Raw genomic sequence first — 20,471 nt, forward strand, 5'->3', positions numbered from 1 at the left:
TGGAAAGCAATGACGAGGTCTAAGATGAAACGCGCTTGCCTAGAAGATGCCTATTCACTCTTGCCTTGAACGTGCACAAATTATACGTGTTAGGAAACGCAGACGCCGGAAGGGCAGTGACTTTAGGTTATGAGGTTCGGTTTTAGGTCTTAAGTCGGGTTATGATATATTGAGTTTTTTTTTGCAGAGCCTGGAGCTCATACTGAGATTTTTTTCGGATCAAGGCGCTTTTGGAACCCACGTAATATTAGTGTTATGTTTCAACTTTAATTGTCAACATCATCTCATAAAATTTTGTATGTAACGATTATCTGTTATATACAAAAATATAGTTCGGTTTCTTCTCAGCAGAACCTGCCTTCCGAACAGGTGGTAGAGCAAATAGTCAACAGATGTATCAAAAGTGCTTGTAAACTGAGCCTACTTGAAAGAAAGAAAAGAAAAAGAAAAAAAGCTACATTATGAGGAATAGGCTCTACTTTTCCCTGTATTCCCACGGGAATGGGAACTACGCAGGTAAAAGCGCGAGATTCCGCTAGTATTTTATATTTTCACACAAACGATAAAATGTTCATATGTTATCGATAGTTGCCACAGCGCATCACTACACCCGCTAACTTATAGGGGTCAGGCCTTCAAACAAACGAAGAAGTCGCTTCAGTACAAATCATAGAATCCTTTAAATATTTACGGTATGTAATCTGATCAGTAAAGCAATTGCACTACGGCTCAAGTGCACTCGTTACCTCGTTACCTTATCACATCCTAGGACATCAAAGTTTGAGGATACGTTTACCCATTTATATAGAGTCAGTTAAGTGTTACACTATTCAGATAAGTGATTGGATTCGTGAAAATGTGTCGTTTTGATGTGCTCCTTTTGATAGTGTTGTGCGTGGATTTTGGGATGTGTTACGTCAATTGTAAGTTTTTCCAATTTATTGACTTATACTAAAAAAATATAATTATAAACAAAATTGCGAGCGTGCAAACTTAAGTAGTTTTCTTTGTAACCGACTTCAAAAAGAAGGAGGTTCTCAACTTTTTTTTTTATTTTTTTACGGGTTAACTTCAGTTTTTGAATAGAATTTTAATTTACGATCCTTGGATTTTATTAAAACATGAATGGCAGCTCTCTTTAAAAAGGCTGGTCAGAATGATATCATTTTAAAATAAACCAATCTTAATATGACCAAAATTCCGCTTTTCCCTTTGAGCTAAGAGTATCTAGATCTCCTAATAGCAAGGGTATGAATCCGATTATACCGCTTTATTATATCAAAGTCGATTTGTAGTTAAATCTGCGTTAAACTGAACAATCTGTTATGATGTAGGTATTTTGTAAGGATGTTTAGCAACTCGACCGTGTTAGTTTCCAATTCGATTTACTTTATCATCAAACAATAGTTCAAATCGGCCCACTTATCGTGCGCCAGATATAAGGTGTTGTATGATCGTCAAAGTGGGATTTATATCAATGACCTAAAAATAAGGCACTATTGATTAAGTAGTTTATCAGTACTTTACATAAAATCAATGACCCAAATTAAAGTTTATCGAATCAAAATTATGTACCCCATACCTACTATTGTAACACCATTCATACTAAGTTGTTTACCCTACATAAGTAATTAATAGTACAATGCCTAAGTTACAGAATGTGTAATTTTCTATGACTTTAATTTTACTTATTTTTTTACTAGCGGACGCCCGCGACTTCGTCCGCGTGTAATTTAGTTTTTCTCGAATCCCGCGGGAACCATGGATTTTCCGGGACGAAAGGAGCCTATGTGTTAATCCAGAGTAAAATCTAATTCCATCTCAAATTTCAGCTAAATCGTTTCAATAGCGTAAAGGAGGAACAAACATACACACTTACACACAAACTTTCGCCTTTAGAATATTACTAATAACATAAACGCGAAAGTTTGTATGGATGTTTGGATGTTTGTTACTTTTTGACGCAGCGGCGTTAAAGAGTAACAAACATCCAAACAAAATTTTCTAAATCATTTCAGTAGTAGCGACTACTGAAGCGATTTGGCTGAAATTTAGAATGGAAATTGATTGAAGAATTCACTCTGGATTAACACATAGGCTACTTTTTAACCTGAAAAAATCCATGGTTTCCCGAGATTTGTGAAAACTAATGATATTGACGATATGAATGATTGTTACTTTTTCACGCCTCGACTACTGAACCGAATTGGCTGAAATTTGGCATTGAGATATATTATAGCCTGGATCAACCCATAGGCTATTTTTTATCCCGGAAAAATCCATGGGATTTGTGAAAAATTTAATTCCACGCGAAGAAAATCACGGGCGTCTGCTAGTTTTATTATAATCAATTTTCGATAGCAATATATTTTATTCAATAACTATATAATATTTATTCAATAAATGCTAGTAACCACGTCTTTTTAATATAAACAATTTAAACTTTCATCTACAACAGCTTAATGTAGAATGCCTGAGCTAGAATTAGATACGAAAAAAGTGGACGGGGATCGAACCCAAGCTCCCTTAGATTTGAGTCGCAGTCCTAACCCTCGAGAATTTGCAGATATTAGGCATAACATCGTACCGGAACGCTATATTTAGGCAGTAAAAGTTATTTTTAATGTATAGGAAATCGATAAAAATGGAATAGTTCGTCGAAGGTGTGTCATGAATGGAAAGTAACACCAAGTTCAAGGAAGATGCGGGCAGACGAGTTCATAGTACGTTGTATACGTGACTGTACCGCGTGAACTTGAAATACTTCGCTCTTATCATAATTTATGTGATATTTTACAAATTAACATCATTGTAAGCAGTTTCTATCAAATAAATAATAAATAAGAGTTTCCAGAGACATAATAATTAATAGACGGCTTGGATACAGACCTGAGTAAGCTGTTAATAGCGTCTAAGTAAAGGATGTGTTTTGAATAAAGGTATAGCAGTTGTACAGGGATTGAAGCGAGCGAAGCTTTAATAATTTTGTGAACTATAAGCAATAAATAAAATTATATAGGCATGAAATAAGTTTAAGAAATGCACACCATCTAACTATTCAGCTATAGGCAAGGCTTAACTCTGGATGTCAAGGCTTACTTAACCTTGCGGCAAAATAAGCGCCAGCTCTCGGGTCATCTGACATATGGATCAATTTGTCAGACATAGAATTAAAAAATATTTGGTATCAGATGACCATGGACCTAAAATCAGGCTAGCGCTGCAAATACATAGTCCTTAAGTATGTCTGAGTTTACGACGCTTACAAAATTGGGCTTATTCAGCAGCTGCGCCAGGCATTTGAGAAGTGAGCGAGAGATGATACGCTGCCAACGTATCTACGCAGGTTGCGTCTTAAACTCGCCTCATAGACCACGACAATCCCATCATCCCGTCATTCCGGGCCTCTTGCCGTCATCCCTGAACAAACCGGGAGGATCTAAATGCGCAGGAATAGCGGCAGTGGCCAATGCGCCACTAATTATATCGTTAATAGTACAGTGGCGATACAAACGACCGGCGCTTCTGCTGCAGCTGAGTCCATGATGAACAATAATTGATCAACCCGGCTACCACAGGGGCATACATGAAGTGTTATCCTATCAAGAACCGCCCCTAGGTTATGTGATGGCAAAGCCTGTAGATAATGACCGGACTCTTTCTCTGATAGCGTTAGAGTACGTACCTTATCTGATGGAGAAGTGCATTGCTTAGGATGTTCAATCACGTTTATGTGTACGTAATAAAAGCTTGTCACTCAGGCCTTGACACCCCACAGTCGTTTGGCAGTTGCTTTTGCAAGACTCTGCACAGAAATATCAGTCGGAGTTAATGAGTTGAGGAGGTAGTAGGTTTCTCAAGGGTCCAGAACTTCAACCTTCCAAGTATACATGTAAATATTTTCTTAATTCACAGTGGCTGACGTAGAATGCGGTCTAGTGATGGGTCGCAGCGCAAAGATTGTGGGAGGCAGCGACAGTCTCCCCGCGGAGTTTCCCTGGGCGGCCAGCATTTGGAGACAGGGCACGCATCAGTGCGGGGCCACTGTCATCAACGACAGGTGGTTGTTGACTGCTGGACATTGTATTTGCAGGTGAGAGACATCTGGTTTGAAAGCAATACTCAAAGAAGTATCTCGATTGTAGAGATTTCTGGCTGTAGCTTGTACTAGGTGTTATTTAACTAAATTTGAAATAAAAATTAATTCCTTCTCCAATAAAGCCTCGTGTTGAGACTTAAGGATGGACAGTGTATTTTTGCGTGTATGAAATGCACGAAATTGCTTTCTGGAGAATCTTTTCATTAAAATATGCCTCCCAAAACGGCACAAACAGACAAATATAATGTTCCTAGTTTGCTTTTAAAGTCGGTGACCTCGGGCCTTAGTCTAATTAAAAAAATGAATGTCGTGGAGTCTCCATATCGCGTTAAAGATTATCGAACATACTTAAGAAGCATTTCTAAATTATCAAATAGGTTTTTCGCCAGAAAATATATTTCTCTACAATGTTATTAGAAAGTACATAACTGTGTTTTTCAGTGTATTCGACGAGATCTACAAATCTAAACAACTGTCAGTTGTGGTCGGATATACCGACATTTCAACCAGCGAGCAGAATGAGAAGCTTTCCAAGATCATACCTCACCCAGAGTACAGGTTGGTATTGCACAAATATTCACATTCAGTAGTAACAAAGCTTTTTGTGATGAAGCTCTGTAGAAGCTGTAGTTTTCTCATCAATACAAACTAATAAAGCCTAAACAGCGTTACTGCTGTAAATAGTTGAGGAGTTTCCTCGTCTGTATTTAAGTTCCATCGTCAGATTGACTCCAGATCTTCAGCACATGGTTAGTGCTTTAATGAAAAAATTAACTAACGCACTAGTCGTCATTACGATTTCTGAAAAATCTCCTCGATTTGTCCAGGATCCCATCATCAGATACTGACATGGTGACAATGGGACTATCTGGAAAGTATACCCTTTTAAACAAAAAAGTATTTTCCAAATCAATAAATCGACCAAGCTATAAAAAATAAATAAAAGATTCCGACGAATTGAGAAAATAATTTTGATAAGTCATATTTATTTCAGATGTACGAAAAAGACAAACGACGTAGCACTTCTGAAGACTGTCCGCCAGTTGCAATGGACGAATGTGCTGAGACCTGCTTGCTTGCCGCAGCCTCTCGCCTCTGACTACAGCGGCGAACTAGCCACTGTGGCTGGATGGGGCTTCACGAACGAAGACAGAGGAATAGGTATAGAATCATCATCATTAACAGCCGATGGACGTCCACTGCTGGACGTAGGCCTCTTGCATGGACTTCCCAAAACGGAACGGAACGGTAGTGGCGGTAGCCCCACTAGGTGGATTGAGCCATTCCAGTATCTTGGGATCCCAACGTTCATCGGCTCTTCGAAGTATGTTCCCTACCCATCGCTACTTCAGCTTCGCTACACGCTGAGCTACTGGTATTTCTGTGACTGGTTCTTCTACAGATCTAGTCAATTACACGATCTTATATATTGTATACAGGAATAGGAATTTATGCGAACTGACTGTTGGTTATAAATATTTTTACTTACAGAAATATATACCGACTTCAAGTTACACTAAAAAGTTTCCTTAATTTCTCCAGATCCGTACTTGTCGTCGCTTACGCTTGTAGTCAGTTAATAGAAAATATAAAAGAATATTTCGCTCATTAAATACTATTTAAAAATATATTTACCTATATTAATTTTCAGGCAACACTCAAATTTTATGTCTAATAATTATGTTTCATCATTATGGAAAGCTTGGTTACGGAGATAAGCTACTTTTTACTACTGCTACATTTCTCTCTCTCAGATAATTGCAGTAGTTTCAATATCCCAGTCAATACTTCTTTAGTTTTGAAATAGCTTGGTAAAGTTATTAACAAGGTAGCTACAGGTTATACGCATAATTTATTCAATAAATCTGTGATACTACTCTCTATTCTCGATCTTATTTTTTACTAGCAGACGCCCGTAACTTCGTCCACGTGGAAAACCTTATACCCTTCGAAAGTACCGAATTTCATACAAAGTTTCCCCACCTTTTACCCCTCTCCCCATTCTATTTCCCCCTTTAGTAAGCTTCTTTTCACATCTCATGAACCTGGCTATCATGCATGCTTAAACAAGCATATAATACTTATAACCTACATACAAACACTCAAACTCTCCTACTTTTTAATATGGGTAAGTAAAGACAGGTAATTCTGGACTGAGTCTGAACCAAGACTGCTGTATTTAAAGTTGTTTAGAAACCAAAAATTTTTTTTTAGTTGAATTTCTATATCTAATCATTATTATTTTTTATATGCCCGTGACTTTCTCTTTGAAAAAATTCTCACCTTATGATAGTCAATATAAAAATTTTCACCTCTAATTTTACTGTAGGTATATAAAAAAAAATTACAAAATTCTCGAATCACACTATATTTTATGCATAAGTTGATAATTCTTACATATTTTTTAAAAAATAAAATTTCTAAAGTAAAGAACCAAAAATACAAACTTTGAATCCCTAATTCATCATTCATTACCGTTTTTATTTTTGACAAAAAGTAGACTACATTCTTATTCAAAGTCTAAAACACCAGACTTTGAACAAGAATACATACACTACCAAAAGGTTACAAGGTATACAAGTCAATTCAAGGCAAATGTTAACTAATATATTATTCTAGGTACCCGACCAAATGTTTTACAAAAAACTGATGTAGTGGTAGTAGAAAATAAAGAATGTAACAGTTGGTACGAATCAAAAGGAAGCAAAGTAAGAATTGTTTCAACACAGATGTGCGCAGGACATGAAGATGGTGGACGTGATTCTTGTTGGGTGAGAATTTAAAATAATATAAAATTAACTAATATTACCTTGTTGAAAAACATCATAAGGAAACCTGCATACCTGAGAATTTTATAAATTCTCTAGGTGTGTGAAGTCTGCCAATCCGCATTGGGCCAGCGAGGTAGACTAAAACCTAACCCCTCTCATTCTGAGAGGAGAGCTCTGCAGTGAACCGGTTGATGATGATGGTGATGATGTACATAATATTTATTAATTTTAGGCTGACAGCGGTGGACCACTTATGGTAAAAGGAGATAAAGGCCATTCTACAGTAATCGGGGTAGTTTCCACTGGAAGCGGCTGTGCTAGAGCTAAAATGCCAGGAATCTATACCAGAGTGTCTAAATACACGGAGTGGATCGTTTCAAGTGTCAATGAGGATAGTACAAGATCAGGATTAAATTGGTTTTTTAGAAGCGGGTGATCGGTTTAAGTTATTAAGATTTGTTACTTTATAGAGAAAGAAAAGTTAGATAAAGATACACTTCACGGAACATAAAGGAAATATAATATTAAAAATAAAGTGTACAACTAGCTTGATGTGATTCCGAAAGGTTCAATTTAGTTACCAGGTAATCTAGTATACCAAATAATAGAAAGAGAATTTTAAATTTATTTATTTATTTCCAACTAATGCAACTACTGTGATATTATAATATGATTATTTTTATATAAGTAACGTAAATTATTGTGTTGTTGTTATTAATTATTATTTGTTTAAAATGATTAAAGTTGTTAAATGTTAACCTTTTTTTCTTTACAGTACTTTACAAATTCCTTTTTACTTTCTTCAATTACTTCGTACAGTTTATTTCCTGACGTCTCTTGAATGTCATCTTTTAGTGAAACTAATGCTTTATCTATACAAATTTTAGCTTCGTTCAGCAATGGAATTATTTCATCAACTGTTTTTAAAGACCCATCGCTTTTAGCCTTTTTAGATAATATAAGTAATGCTGAATGTAATTCGTGATGTAGAACTGCACTGTACAGGCTTAATCTTGCGTTCCCTGGATCTAAAGTTGTTGTAATTGCAATCAAGTCTTTACAAATTCTGATCTTTTTGTCTATAATTTCCTCAGACATATAACTTGGTTGTCTACCATACAGTTGGATAAGCGAATGTTTTATAGAATAAAGATGATAATGATTCGGATGTAGAAATGTTGACAATCTGCATAAAAGATTTTCTAGCATGCTAACAGATCCACCCATCATTTGTACATTTTCAACTTCCTCTCCCATTTGAGATATAAGCATATTTATTTGGGAATTATTAACTTTGACAGAGCATTTGCTACAAGCCCAATCAGTTTCATCATCCAATGGATCTTCGGGAAGATGTATGCCATCACAAGGTCCTTTGTCATCTCCGAAGCATTTCATAGCACTTAAATAAGTACCCAACTCAGTGGGATCACTACATCTTTGACATTTACATGAAAAGTACTTTGTATCTCTCAAGTGTTGTCTCCTAGCTTGCGTACCCCATAAGGCATGACTATACATAGTAGCAATATGATTTCCTTTAATTATAGGAACAACGACTTTCAGAGTTATTCTGTACAGTTCAGTTTTGTCTTTCGAGAAGAGCCCAAAAACGTGTTTCGTGTTTGGTATACAACTATGTTCTAATAAATAAGTTGTAGCATACAAAGCGTTAAGTTCAGAGCCATCTGGCAGTCTTATTTCTAGTGCATTAGTGTCAATGATTCCACATATTGTATGTAGTAATTCCTTTGAAACTTCTTTGAAATATTTCTTTTTCATACCATCTTCAAGTTTATTTATGAAGTTATTAATCAAGTATTCAACAATGAACTCATCGGCTTCGCTGGAAATAAACAGTGGTTAGTTGCAATGGTTTAATTAATGTAATTATATGAACATTTTCAAAAACAAAAATTTTGAAAAATCTCTCAGGTATACAAATGATTTAACATAATTTTTAGGCTTCGCTTACTCATAAAGATCCGATCCAGGAGTTCTGTACTCCATATGCGACTGCATTTCTATGAGTTGCTTCCATTTTTCCGGATTTGAGTTTTGGAGGAGAACGCACCGGAGAGGTAGCAACGCATCGTGTCTGTAATTTAAGAAAATCATATTTTGCATAACTTAAAGTCAATATACATATATTTTTAATGCAAATAGGCTCACGTTTAACTATGATCTAACCTGATGGTAACTGTAGATACAGTCTAAGATGGGACATGCTTGCCTAGAAGATGGGACACTCTTGTTTTGAAGATACCCAAGTTATAATATTCAGCAAACCAAACCGTCATCAAATCACTATCACAGTTAGCCCGCACTGCACAATGGAGCAGAATTGTAGGTCTAAGCTCCATAAACCTATATGGGAGAGGAGCCCTTATTAAATATAGGTATGTATTGGCCATGTAATATAGGCATGTATGAGGAGATCCGCAGAAGAACTAAAGTCACCGACATAGCAATGGGCGGTGCACATAGTTCGAGGAGCCGATGGCCGTTGGGGTCCAGGTGCTGGAATGGCGGCCCCGCACCAGAAAGCGCAGTGCTGGTCGACCCCCCACCAGGTGGACTGACGACATCAAGCGAATCGCAGGGATTCGCTGGATGCAGGTGGCTCTGTATCATGACGTTTGGAAGTACCTACAAAAGTCCTGCAGTGGACGTTCATAGACTGACATGATAATGATGATGATGATGTATTGGCAGACCCGCACCGGAAAGCGCAGTGTTGGTTGACCCTCAACTGGGTCGACCGACGTTATAAGAGGCCTATGTCCAGCGATGGACTTTCTTCACCTGATAACGATGATAATGATATTCGAAATTCGATATATATGACTTCAAAATACCTGTAGTACTCCGCCATATTGTCCAGGACACATTCAGGTCGAGCGCTGAGGATGTCGCACTCCATGCCGTGGTGACGCGGGTCTGTGAGACCCGGGCAGTTGCCAGAGCACATCGGCCAGCCACATCTGAAACCACCAACACAGATCTTACAGTTTATTGTTTATATATACAAATACATAAAATTGTAGTTTAAGTTTGTTACAGCTAACTTAAAACAACTTAACAGTTTTTTAATAAATGCATAAATTAAATAAGGCGAATACCTATATCATCATCATCATCATCATCATGTCAGCCGATGGACGTCCACTGCAGGACATAGGCCTTTTGTAGGGACTTCCAAACATCACGATACTTCTATTTTTTCATTCAGTATCGTGTATACTTAGATACGGTATTTATTTAAAAAAATATTTTAAACTTTTCTCATATGTGTCTGTCGGGTTCTGACTGATATTTGAAACGAATGGATCGATTTTGAGGGGACTTTCACTGGCAGATAAATAAGTCATAAGGTGTAACATAGGCTTTATTTTATTTCAGTATTCCCACAGGAATGGTAACTATAATGTTTTTCAGATAGGAAGGGTACAGAGACAGCTGATGCTGTCATGTGTCACGCATTTATGAGGTTTCGTATTATTTTACGATAAAATGTATGGCGGATAACTTTGTAATTGCTTGAGGGGTACCGCCCAGTTAGAGAACCTCGTGACGTCGTAAATGAAATGAAATGAAAATGAAAATGAAATGAAAATACTCTTTATTGTACACCATAAAGAAACATACAATATAGAAAAATAATGAAAAAACAAAAAGAAATGCACAATAGGCGGCCTTATCGCTAAAAAGCGATCTCTTCCAGTACAACAATATATTCGTTAAAAGGGTTTAAAATAAAATAATTCGAACAAATAAATTACAGCATTAGCTCAATTTATGATATTTATGTAAATAGTGAATTGTATTTTATCTATAACACAATTGTTTATTAAAACTATATTTCAAAAATATGATTAATTTATTAATTAAACATCGTAAACCTGGATAAATTTATGTGTGCGAGTATATTTATTTTTATACCTACTTCCTTCAATTATTATAAAAATCCCAAACGTCACCGTACCCTTCCTATCTGAAAAATACTATAGTCATGAGTATGAGTAGGTATCGTAATTAACGTTGCTTTCTGGTATGTATACCTTGAACATCTTTCCCCAACATCAGTAAACACTGGTTTGTAGCATCCAACGCAAGGCATCGTAGCTTCAGGGTCAAACATGGCCTTAGGGCCGAAGACCAGAGGTAGTTCCGTGATGACCACTTCACCAGGAGCTAGGTCCCGTGCTGCCACGAGATATCGCCCGAGTTCTTCAGATTTTTGTATCTGAAAATAACATTATTATCATTATCAGCCTATTTTACTGCAGAGCTAGGCTTCCTTCCTTATAGGAAAGGGGATATGGAGATTAAACCCACCACTCTCTCCAATGAGGGGTGGACGGGATTAAAGTAATGTTACATTAAGGGACCATACTGGGACTCTCTCTCTCTCTCCGTGGCTGAGGATTTTTTTTTGAAAATTTCTCAGACGAAAGAAAATTTGAGTCGAAGTAGAATAGTATTTATTAAAATATTTTTTTTTACATATGCATTAATAATATATGCGAGGCATGGATGCCCAGTTTGGGCGTAGACTTAGTGATCTAGTGAGCGGTAGGGAGGGAGATTTATTTTTTAATTTATTTTTCATGAATGTAGTCATTTACCGCGTAATAACACTCGACTAGAAAGTCCCATATTATCTTTATGAATATTCTTTTCCTAATTTTAGATGTGATGTCGTAATTGTTATTATTGACAACACATTAATTGGAACTATTAATTTTGAAGAGAATTAAAATAACTTTACTAAAAATAGCCCCTACTTGCCGCCTTAACGGACATTTTTTACCGCCATCTAGTTATTCCTAGCAGAATAACTACGACGCTAACTAAAGTGGGCTTTAACATGAAATATAATAATTACTCTTGATTGGTTAGGGTTAATATTAATAGTTATTTTCCTCGTATCTTCAGTAATATTAATATTTTGTGGGAAGAACATTTCTAGCGCCATCTAGTTAATCATAGCAGAATTACTACATAATACAACCCAGTACACAAGGCTCGTGCTTTCAACATAATAGTTCAATCACCTCATAATAGATGGCGTGATTTCAGAAATTTAAAATTACCTCAAATATTTGGGATCCACCATTTTCAGTTTCCTTGCCCATTTTCTTTTCGAGTTTCTGAAAATAAATAAATAACATAATATGAAAAAAAATTTGCATGGTTTTAATTTAATCTAGGTAGGTACCGTAATTCATTCAACGTGAAGTCTAGATTCCCTAGATTCCGGTAACACCTACATACGTGATAAATAATGTCTATTTATAATTACTTCAATGCCACCTAAATCAGTTTTCAAGTTTATAGTATGTATTTACTATTTAGTATTTACTAGCGGAGGCCGGCGACTCTTTCCGTGAGCATATACTATAGACAATCAATGGGATTTTTCATGAGTAGGTAGGTAATTGGTAAATCAACGTCAGTTAAAAAGCGTTCGTAGACTTAAGCTAGCAGTAGGTAGCCACAATTTTTACAGGTGTTAATAATCATTCTTTTTACTGGCAATCATAGACAGCTACAGCAGTGATGGGAATGAATTGGGACTACTGGATCTCACCTCCAGACAGCCAGACTATAGGAGAGAGAATTTGGAGCTTACACCCAACACGCTGCGTTAATGATGGATTTGCAAGATCATTGTTAATGATAATGATAATGACCAGAGCGACCAGCATAACGTGCTCTCTGAGGCACGAGGTTGTAACCCCACCTTCATAACTCCGGGCTGCTACTAAGAATTTCTAAGAAAGAAAAGCTCCTAAGAAATCCTAAGGAATCGAACCTACGACCTCGTTAATATAGACTAACCACTGGACCAACATGGTGGCTACTATATAGCTTGGCAAGTTCGTTGATGACACTCAAATGATATGCGGGCGACGGGAGGGGAAGGACTGTGCGGGTGTGAAGTCGAACGCGCGGAGCAGAGGTACGGACTGTGAGGGTATAAATCGTGCGCGCGAGCATCGCTACCCCTCTCCCGGCCCGCGCGGACCATCGGTGTGCGGTTTCAAAAATATCTCCCACTAGAACACGCCACAGGATTTTATCCGGGAATTTAGGAATACGGGGATAAAATATAGCCCAAAACACCCGGGGATAATGTAGCTTCCCATAACTGAAAGAATTTATCAAATCGGTTCAGTAGTTTCAGAGCCTATTCAATGCAAAGAAACAATCGAATGTTTCCTCTTAATATTAGTATAGATAATTTGAGTATCCCCACGGGAACAGGAACCACGCAGATGAAACCGCGGGCCTCTGCTGATAATAATATAACTAATACCAACAATGTAGGATGCAAATATTTTTGTTTTTCTTGGAAATTTTCTTTGACTTATCTATCTAGATATTAATAAAAGCGACCATATACTACGAAATAGATTTAAAAATAAATAATAATAAAAATCCATTCACAAAACAGACTCAGTTCTGTATGTAGGTTATCTTACTTACCGACCAAATTTAGGATCCAAATAGCTACTGTAATCTTCAATTGTATAACTTTTAGTAAAGGTGAACACACATACGACTGTATATAATAAGAAATCCAATAAAAATTCACAATATCATATTAACAATTTTTCATGAAGTTTTCATGAAACAAAACCACTTTTCCTCCACAGACGGGAAGCCCGTTCGCACGTAACTTTCAGACTAGCGGTCGACGTGGGTGTTACGTCATCTATTATAAATTACTTTTTTCTCCCACTTGCTCGGAAATAGATTCATTATTAAAAAAAATATAATCGTGCCATAGATAATAGGAAAATTTATTGAATAATGCAGGCTTAATTAATTGATAGCTAGACCGTCCTTCTCAGTCCCTGACGATAAAAGTCTTCGAACAGTGCGTGTTGCCAGTGATGACATATGGTTCCGAGAGATGATCGCTAACTAGTGGGGGGTCGACCAAAACCGCGCTTTCCATTGCGGGGTCGCCATTCCAGCACCTTAGGACCGTAACGTCCATCGGCTCTTCGAACTATGTGCCTATTGCCACTTCACGAGTAAGTAACGTAGGCAATATAAAGCTTGGACATCAAGGATTCTGATTTTCAATTAAACTCAAGAAAAAAAAAATATTAACAAGTGTTTTGACCTACGAAAAACACTGTAGATTAAACTTAAGTATCTTAAAATTTTATTAGTGTCTGTCTTAAGTAGAAAGCCATCGCATATATATTCGTAGTTGGGCATTACTTACTGCCCTGAGTCAAACTGGAGTTAAGCTTCACGTGGCTGTAACTTTACCGGCAACCACGGCATACATATTGGTAGGTAAATATTCACCTAAATACCAAGTGCGTAAGTTCCGCCGTATCAGCCGTATCTATGACTAGTAGATGCCTTCGCGGTTTCACCCGCGTGGTTCCCGTGGGAATACGGGGATTAAATATAGCCTATAGCCTTCCTCGATAAATGGGCTATCTAACACTGACAGAATTTTGCAAATTGGACCAGTAGTTCCTGAGATTAGCGCGTTCAATCAAACAAACAAACAAACTCTTCAGCTTTATAATATTAGTATAGATTAGTATAGATACGAGTCCCCCGGACTACAGGGGTCCCATAAGTGTGAAAGCAAAAATTAAAAAAAAATTAATCAACTATCTCTCTCCAGGTGCTTCCCGGAAAGAAAAACATTAAAAACTGCTAGAGATTTTCGGGATTTGCTGCTCGTCTACTGGTCCTCCCAACTAATTTTGATACAGGGCCCCTCCAAGGCAAGCTTCGCCACAGCTAAATACCTCCCTAGATTATTTTTCTGCAGGAAAGGTGTTCTTCTTTATAAGTAGGCCTACATGCGACTTATATATAAATACAGACATTAACTTGTTGGATTCCAAATTGAACAAATCTCATTAAAATATTTCAGCGTTGCCAGATACGGCCACAAACAAACAGACAGATAAACAACTTTGAATAAATGAATAAGCATAGTTTTTGGTTAAGTTCTGATCAACCACCGCACCATTTATCTACATATTATTTACTTTTTCGCCTTCATATAATACAGAAATAATATTTCGGCACATTCTATTTACGCTATAGATCGCCATAAACCTATAAACATTTATGTTCGGTGAGGATTAAAGGAATAGTTTTGTCATAATTCAGTCTCATGTCACAAATTTTCATAGCGAGCACTAACAAACGTTTAAAATTTACGTTTTCCCAGTTGTAGAGACGATTAAAACATTCGTTCCAATCATGTAGCACAAGGCTTGTGATATATCATCGTGTTGGCACCGGCAACGGATCTTTAGTTAGTAGTGATAATTACTAATCTATTTTAAACGAGTATTGTGTCAGTAACGGGACGAACGAGACGAACGCGCGTCGTCCTAAAACATTCGTTCACAATAAGACAAAAATGGATTATACCAAGCGAGAAATGCCAGTGTGTGATGTCTGCCAAAGGCCCGCCAATCAAACATGTGGAGGATGCAAGATAGTCTATTACTGTTCGAAGGCTCACCAAAAACATGCCTGGAAAGAAGGACATAAGTTTCAATGTCGACCCTATAAAATTGAATTCTCAGATGCAATAGGAAGGCACATGGTAGCTACTAGAGATATAAAACAAGGTGAAATTATCCTAAAAGAAAAACCAACCGTAAGTGGGCCGAGAATATCTTGTCCAGCTAGTTGTTTGTCGTGTAACAAAAAGCTGGAACCGATAGAAGTAGACGGTAAGTTAGATTTTTACAAATGTACGTCTTGTAAGTGGCCTATGTGTGGTCTTGATTGTGAAATGGCAGAACCACATAAAGAAGAATGTAAGCTAATGACTGACAACAATTACAAATGTGATATCAAATATGATCGCGCTGATAAAATGGAAGCTGCGTATTGTGTCATTGCTCCTATGAGAGTGCTGCTGCTGAAGAGATCAAACCCACGTCAGTATGAAAGTGTTATGTCTTTAGAATCTCATTTAGAGGACAGAATAAATACACCTTTATATAAAGTGTTAAAGGCCAATCTTGTCACTTTTATTGTTCGAGTGTTAAGACTGCCATTTGATGAGGAAACTATTCTGAAAGTAGCTTCTATTTTCGACACTAACTCTTTTGATGTTAGATCTCATGATGGATCCAAAAGGTTACGCGCTATTTTCGTGATAGCATCAATGATGAACCACAATTGCAGAGCTAATACAAGACACATATACATAGGTAATGATAACAATTTAGTTCTAATAGCTACAGTACCAATTGCAAAAGGTGAAATGATAACTGCGACATACACCCAATCGTTATATGGAACATTAGATAGAAGAAGGCATATCAAAGTGAACAAATGTTTTGATTGTGATTGTGAAAGATGTAAGGATCCTACAGAATTAGGTACATACCTAGGTAGCATTTACTGTTCCATTTGCAATGGATCTCTAGCAAATAATAAGTCAAAAACAGAAGCAAAAATGGTTTCAACGAACCCTCTAGATGAATCCTCACCATGGCGATGTGAAGCATGTGGCTATTGTATACAAAGTCGGCAAATGTTTTGGGGTAATAATGCTTTGAAACAAGAGCTTAATACACTTAACAAATCAGGGCCTAAGGGTTTCGAGGAATTCATAGATAAGTACACAGTGACGCTTCATTCCACTAATCATTTAGTGATACAAGCGAAGTTGGCGTTGATGCAAATCTATGGAAACTACGCAGGATACAAATTGACAGGTAATTATCATGTACTTGTTCTTGCTTTTATAATGTTGTATTTTTTTATGATTGTAAATCAAAATATTAAGTTTTCATTTAGTGACAAAATTAGATTTTTTATGGTCATATTTAAAATTAGTCTCTAATTATTATCTGTACTAGCTAACGTCCCACGATTTCAACGGCGTAGTTCCAAAGTATAGCCTATTTACCCTCAGCGAGGTTTAGGTTTCTAATAGGTAGTTAAAAAAATTTCAAAATTGGTTCAATAGATCCATAAATTACCCCTAACTCACAAACTTTACTTCTATAAACATTATATATCACCAAATTCTCATCCTTATTTTGTAAGAATTCATTTTAATTTATACAATTTCACCAACAGGCATTTAATAATCGGAATTTTTATTTTCCTTTCTCTTTTCGCATCGTGTTCCTCATTACTGAGGATCGTGACCCCTATTACACATTCACGACTTTTTCCCGCACGATGTCACGCCATGCGGCTCGGCTTTTCGCGACTTGTAGAGCTTCGTGTACTTTTGTATCGAGAGTGGTGCGAATTTGATCTGACCAACGCATCGGGCTACGTCCCCGAGGTCTCTTTCCTTCCACTTTGCCAGTGATAACAAGTTTCTCTAGGTTATCTCCTTCTCTCCTGGCAATGTGACCGAAGTACTCGAGTATCCTCTGAAGACAGATTATTTTCTTTTATGAAAGATAATATGTTCGCGCTTGCCTACAATAATATGCCTGATAGAAAGCAGTAATGCATTCTAAGGTGGAATGCGCTTACCTAGAAGATGCCTAAACAGTATACACTTTCTTGCTTTGAAGGTGTTTAAATTGTAAGTATCAGAAAACACAAAAGTCGTAGATACAAAATTGTGCAGAGCAAATACGAACTATAGATGCCAATCGTTTAGTACGTGTTGCTTGGATAACGTAAGGATGCTAGTATTACAAAGATGAAGAATTGGAATATTTTTAAAAAGATTGAAGATTGAAGTGGATATGAACTCTGCCTCCGATTTCGGAGGGTGTGGGTTCGAATCCGGTCCGGGGCATGCACCTCTAACTTTTCAGTTGTGTGCATTTTTTAGGAAATTAAATATCACATGTTTGCCTCAAACGGTGAAGGAAAAACATCGTGAGGAAACCTGCACTCCAGAGAATTTTCTTAATTCTCCCTCCTAAAACCCCTCTCATTTTGAGAGGAGACTCGAGCACAGCAGTGAGCCGAATATGGGTTGATGATGACGATATTGTCTTGTGTTAATTTTATTATAGCAAAATTATTATTTTCTGTTTCAGAACTTTCCGATAACTTACTGAAGCGTAAAATTGACATATGCCATGAACTTTTGGAAGTAGCAGACAATCTGGAACCAGGCTGGACAAGGTTCCGAGGCACCATACTTCTGGAATTACAAGGCGCTATGACGATGCAAACTAAAAGAGAGTTCGAAGCTGAAATAATAACGAAAGCTGGAGCACAAGTAAAGTATAATTTTAATAACTAAAGCTTATGGATTCTGCTAAAAATGACAGATTTAATGCCTGCGCCAAACACATACTGCAAACCCTATGTAATGGCTTAATACAGTATATAGGTTCGCCTAAGCCTGCCATCAGGCTTAGGTGAATATGTTGAATTTCAAACAATAGATAATAATCTGTAATTATTCTGGTAACCATGCCCTTCAAACCGGAATGCAGCAATGCTGCTTGACTGCATGAATAAACATGGCAGCAGTACTTTGTCATAATCTGTCTAGACTAGCTGTCATAATAACTCATCATCATATCAGCCGATGGACGTCCACTGCTGGACATAGAGCTTTTGTAAGGACTACCGTACACAACGATCTTGAGCCGCCTAAATTTAGCGAAACTCCTGTGACTGGAACACCGTCGTCGAAGTCAACCTGGTAGAGAGTCGACCAACATTGCGCTTTTTAGTGCGGGGTCGCTATTCCAGCGCCTTGGGACCCCAACGTCCATCGGCTCTTCGAACCACGTGCCCCGAGCTATATCGGTGACTTTGATTCTTCGGTTCCATAATAACTCTACTGATATTAATAAACATAAAATTGATTATGTTTAGAATGGCAACTCAAAAGTTTACGTCAAACATTTTCGATAAAGAATTGTTTTTTCCACTAATTATCCAATTATCCAACAACAATTAACATGGTATTTACACCATGAAATCTAAATGAATTGATAAAAAATTGTGTGTGTAATTGTAAAAAAATATCTTGGCAATGAATGATGAAAGAAATCTGGCAAATCTCCAATGAAAGTTAACTATTTTAACTATTCACTTGTTGATAGGCAAAACTGCGTTCCAGTTTTTATTAATAGTAACGCTGAAACGCATAGTAGGTTAGCGTAAACTATTTTGACGATATGTCCATCAAGATTTCTACTGCTATTAACTGTGTTTTGCTCAAATGATCGAGTTACTTTTGATCAACTCTAAAATATGTTGTAAACACAATTACAATACAAAAATTACAATTAAATTACAATACAAAGCTTTTAAAAAAAATCTGAACCAAATTTCTTAATTGCAATTTACAGAAAACTATACACATAAGTCAGTCAACACAGAAAACATTTTTCAGAGAGTAGGTGGGTAATTTCGAGATTCATCTTCAGCAAATTCTGTATAACAAGACTGTAAAAATTACGATTTCTAAAAATCACTTTCCTTATCAATTTTATGTAAAGGCTGTTATCAAATCTTAGATATTATATCAAACTAGCGGATGCCCGCGACTTCGTCCGCGTGAAACTCGATGTAAACTTTCAACTACCCCTACCCTACTCCTACCCTACCCCTACCCTACCTCTACCCTACCCCTACCCTACCCCTACCCTGCCCCTACTCTACCCCTACTCTACCCCTACCCTACCCCACCCCTACCCTACCCTACCCTACCCTACCCCTACCCTACCCTACCCCTACCCCTACCCTACCCCTACCCTACCCCTACCCTACCACTACCCTACCCCTACCCCGTTTTCTAATTATTATTAATATGACTTTATACAATAACAATAAAGCTCAAATTGACTACGTTTTAGTTACAAATCATTTGTATGGGAAAAAGAAAAGGGCCGCCGTAATTTTTCTCGCCGTAAAAACCATCCTTGAACTTCAACGAACATTTTAAAAAAAAATTTGGCCAAATTGGTCCAGGCGTTGTTGAGTTATGCGCTTACCAACACATTTTGCGATTCATTTTTATATTATAGATATAGAAAACCCGAAATATTGTTACAGGATCAACTGATGGAAAGTATGACATTGCTGCAAGAGGCAACACGCATTTTGAGAATAGAACCTCATATGAAAGAAACTTTGGAAACCAAGCTTCAAGAACTCTCTACTTTACTAGATTCAACAAATCTCTGATACTAAATACCTAACCTAATCATATTTATAATTTTCCTGGGGCATTGATAGATGATCACTAGAACACAAAAACTAATGTTTACAATTCTTTTCTGTATGTTTGTGTGTCTGTCTGTTGTGTTTGTTTGTTCACGCTATTTTTTTGGTTTCACTACTAGGAAAAGTGAAATCTGGTAGTACAATAATTTGTTGTTTTTGTTTTATTGCGTACTTCCAATTAATAATTAACTAATATGTAGTAAGATTTATATTAAGATTTAATTAATAAATTAGGGGTTATTTTGTTATATTTAGGAAAGTACCTATACAAAATAAGACGTGTAGATAGATATATATTTTTTAATTTTATCATTGTAACAAAATATTAATTTTAAATCCTTTAATAAGACAAGATTAAAAGACAAATTAATTACTTATTTACTAATAAAATATAATTACTATTTTTCTGAAATTCATTTTTTATATAT

At 36.7% G+C, this 20,471-nt stretch overlaps 3 protein-coding genes across 3 annotated transcripts; 2 read left to right on the top strand and 1 right to left on the bottom strand.

Moving 5' to 3' along the window:
• The first annotated feature begins 657 nt into the window (after positions 1 to 657).
• On the top strand, positions 658 to 7,619 carry LOC112048031 (trypsin-1-like). Its single transcript, XM_024085370.2, has 6 exons — positions 658 to 923; positions 3,916 to 4,093; positions 4,541 to 4,657; positions 5,094 to 5,260; positions 6,719 to 6,870; positions 7,103 to 7,619. Exons 1-6 carry the CDS (start codon positions 857 to 859, stop codon positions 7,304 to 7,306), a joined length of 885 nt encoding a protein of 294 aa, XP_023941138.2. The 5' UTR covers positions 658 to 856; the 3' UTR covers positions 7,307 to 7,619.
• On the bottom strand, positions 7,488 to 13,738 carry LOC112048030 (SET domain-containing protein SmydA-8). Its single transcript, XM_024085368.2, has 6 exons — positions 13,363 to 13,738; positions 11,967 to 12,023; positions 10,932 to 11,116; positions 9,729 to 9,854; positions 8,846 to 8,968; positions 7,488 to 8,716 (listed from the first exon to the last, which is right to left on the bottom strand). The coding sequence occupies exons 2-6, from the start codon at positions 12,006 to 12,008 to the stop codon at positions 7,618 to 7,620; spliced, it is 1,575 nt and encodes a 524-aa protein (XP_023941136.2). The 5' UTR covers positions 12,009 to 12,023; positions 13,363 to 13,738; the 3' UTR covers positions 7,488 to 7,617.
• A 1,263-nt stretch (positions 13,739 to 15,001) lies between these two features.
• Positions 15,002 to 20,449, top strand: LOC112048032 (SET domain-containing protein SmydA-8). Its single transcript, XM_024085371.2, has 3 exons — positions 15,002 to 16,598; positions 17,895 to 18,079; positions 19,873 to 20,449. Exons 1-3 carry the CDS (start codon positions 15,284 to 15,286, stop codon positions 20,002 to 20,004), a joined length of 1,632 nt encoding a protein of 543 aa, XP_023941139.2. The 5' UTR covers positions 15,002 to 15,283; the 3' UTR covers positions 20,005 to 20,449.
• Positions 20,450 to 20,471: the final 22 nt, after the last annotated feature.

Source organism: Bicyclus anynana, chromosome 19 (genome assembly GCF_947172395.1).
Source record: "Bicyclus anynana chromosome 19, ilBicAnyn1.1, whole genome shotgun sequence".
NCBI lineage: Eukaryota > Metazoa > Arthropoda > Insecta > Lepidoptera > Nymphalidae > Bicyclus > Bicyclus anynana.

Bases quoted from the DNA above. Each gene is read 5' to 3' on its own strand.
- LOC112048031 (XM_024085370.2), top strand. From the start codon at position 857: ATGTGTCGTTTTGATGTGCTCCTTTTGATAGTGTTGTGCGTGGATTTT. The intron at 5,261-6,718 runs GTATAGAATCAT...ATATTATTCTAG, and splicing joins GAACGAAGACAGAGGAATAG to GTACCCGACCAAATGTTTTA. The intron at 6,871-7,102 runs GTGAGAATTTAA...TATTAATTTTAG, and splicing joins GTGGACGTGATTCTTGTTGG to GCTGACAGCGGTGGACCACT.
- LOC112048030 (XM_024085368.2), bottom strand. From the start codon at position 12,008: ATGGGCAAGGAAACTGAAAATGGTGGATCCCAAATATTTGAG. The intron at 9,855-10,931 runs GTATACATACCA...TGGTGGTTTCAG, and splicing joins GTTGGGGAAAGATGTTCAAG to ATGTGGCTGGCCGATGTGCT. The intron at 8,969-9,728 runs GTATTTTGAAGT...CTTAAATTACAG, and splicing joins AATATGGCGGAGTACTACAG to ACACGATGCGTTGCTACCTC.
- LOC112048032 (XM_024085371.2), top strand. From the start codon at position 15,284: ATGGATTATACCAAGCGAGAAATGCCAGTGTGTGATGTCTGCCAAAGG. The intron at 16,599-17,894 runs GTAATTATCATG...TTTCTGTTTCAG, and splicing joins CGCAGGATACAAATTGACAG to AACTTTCCGATAACTTACTG. The intron at 18,080-19,872 runs GTAAAGTATAAT...ATATTGTTACAG, and splicing joins TAACGAAAGCTGGAGCACAA to GATCAACTGATGGAAAGTAT.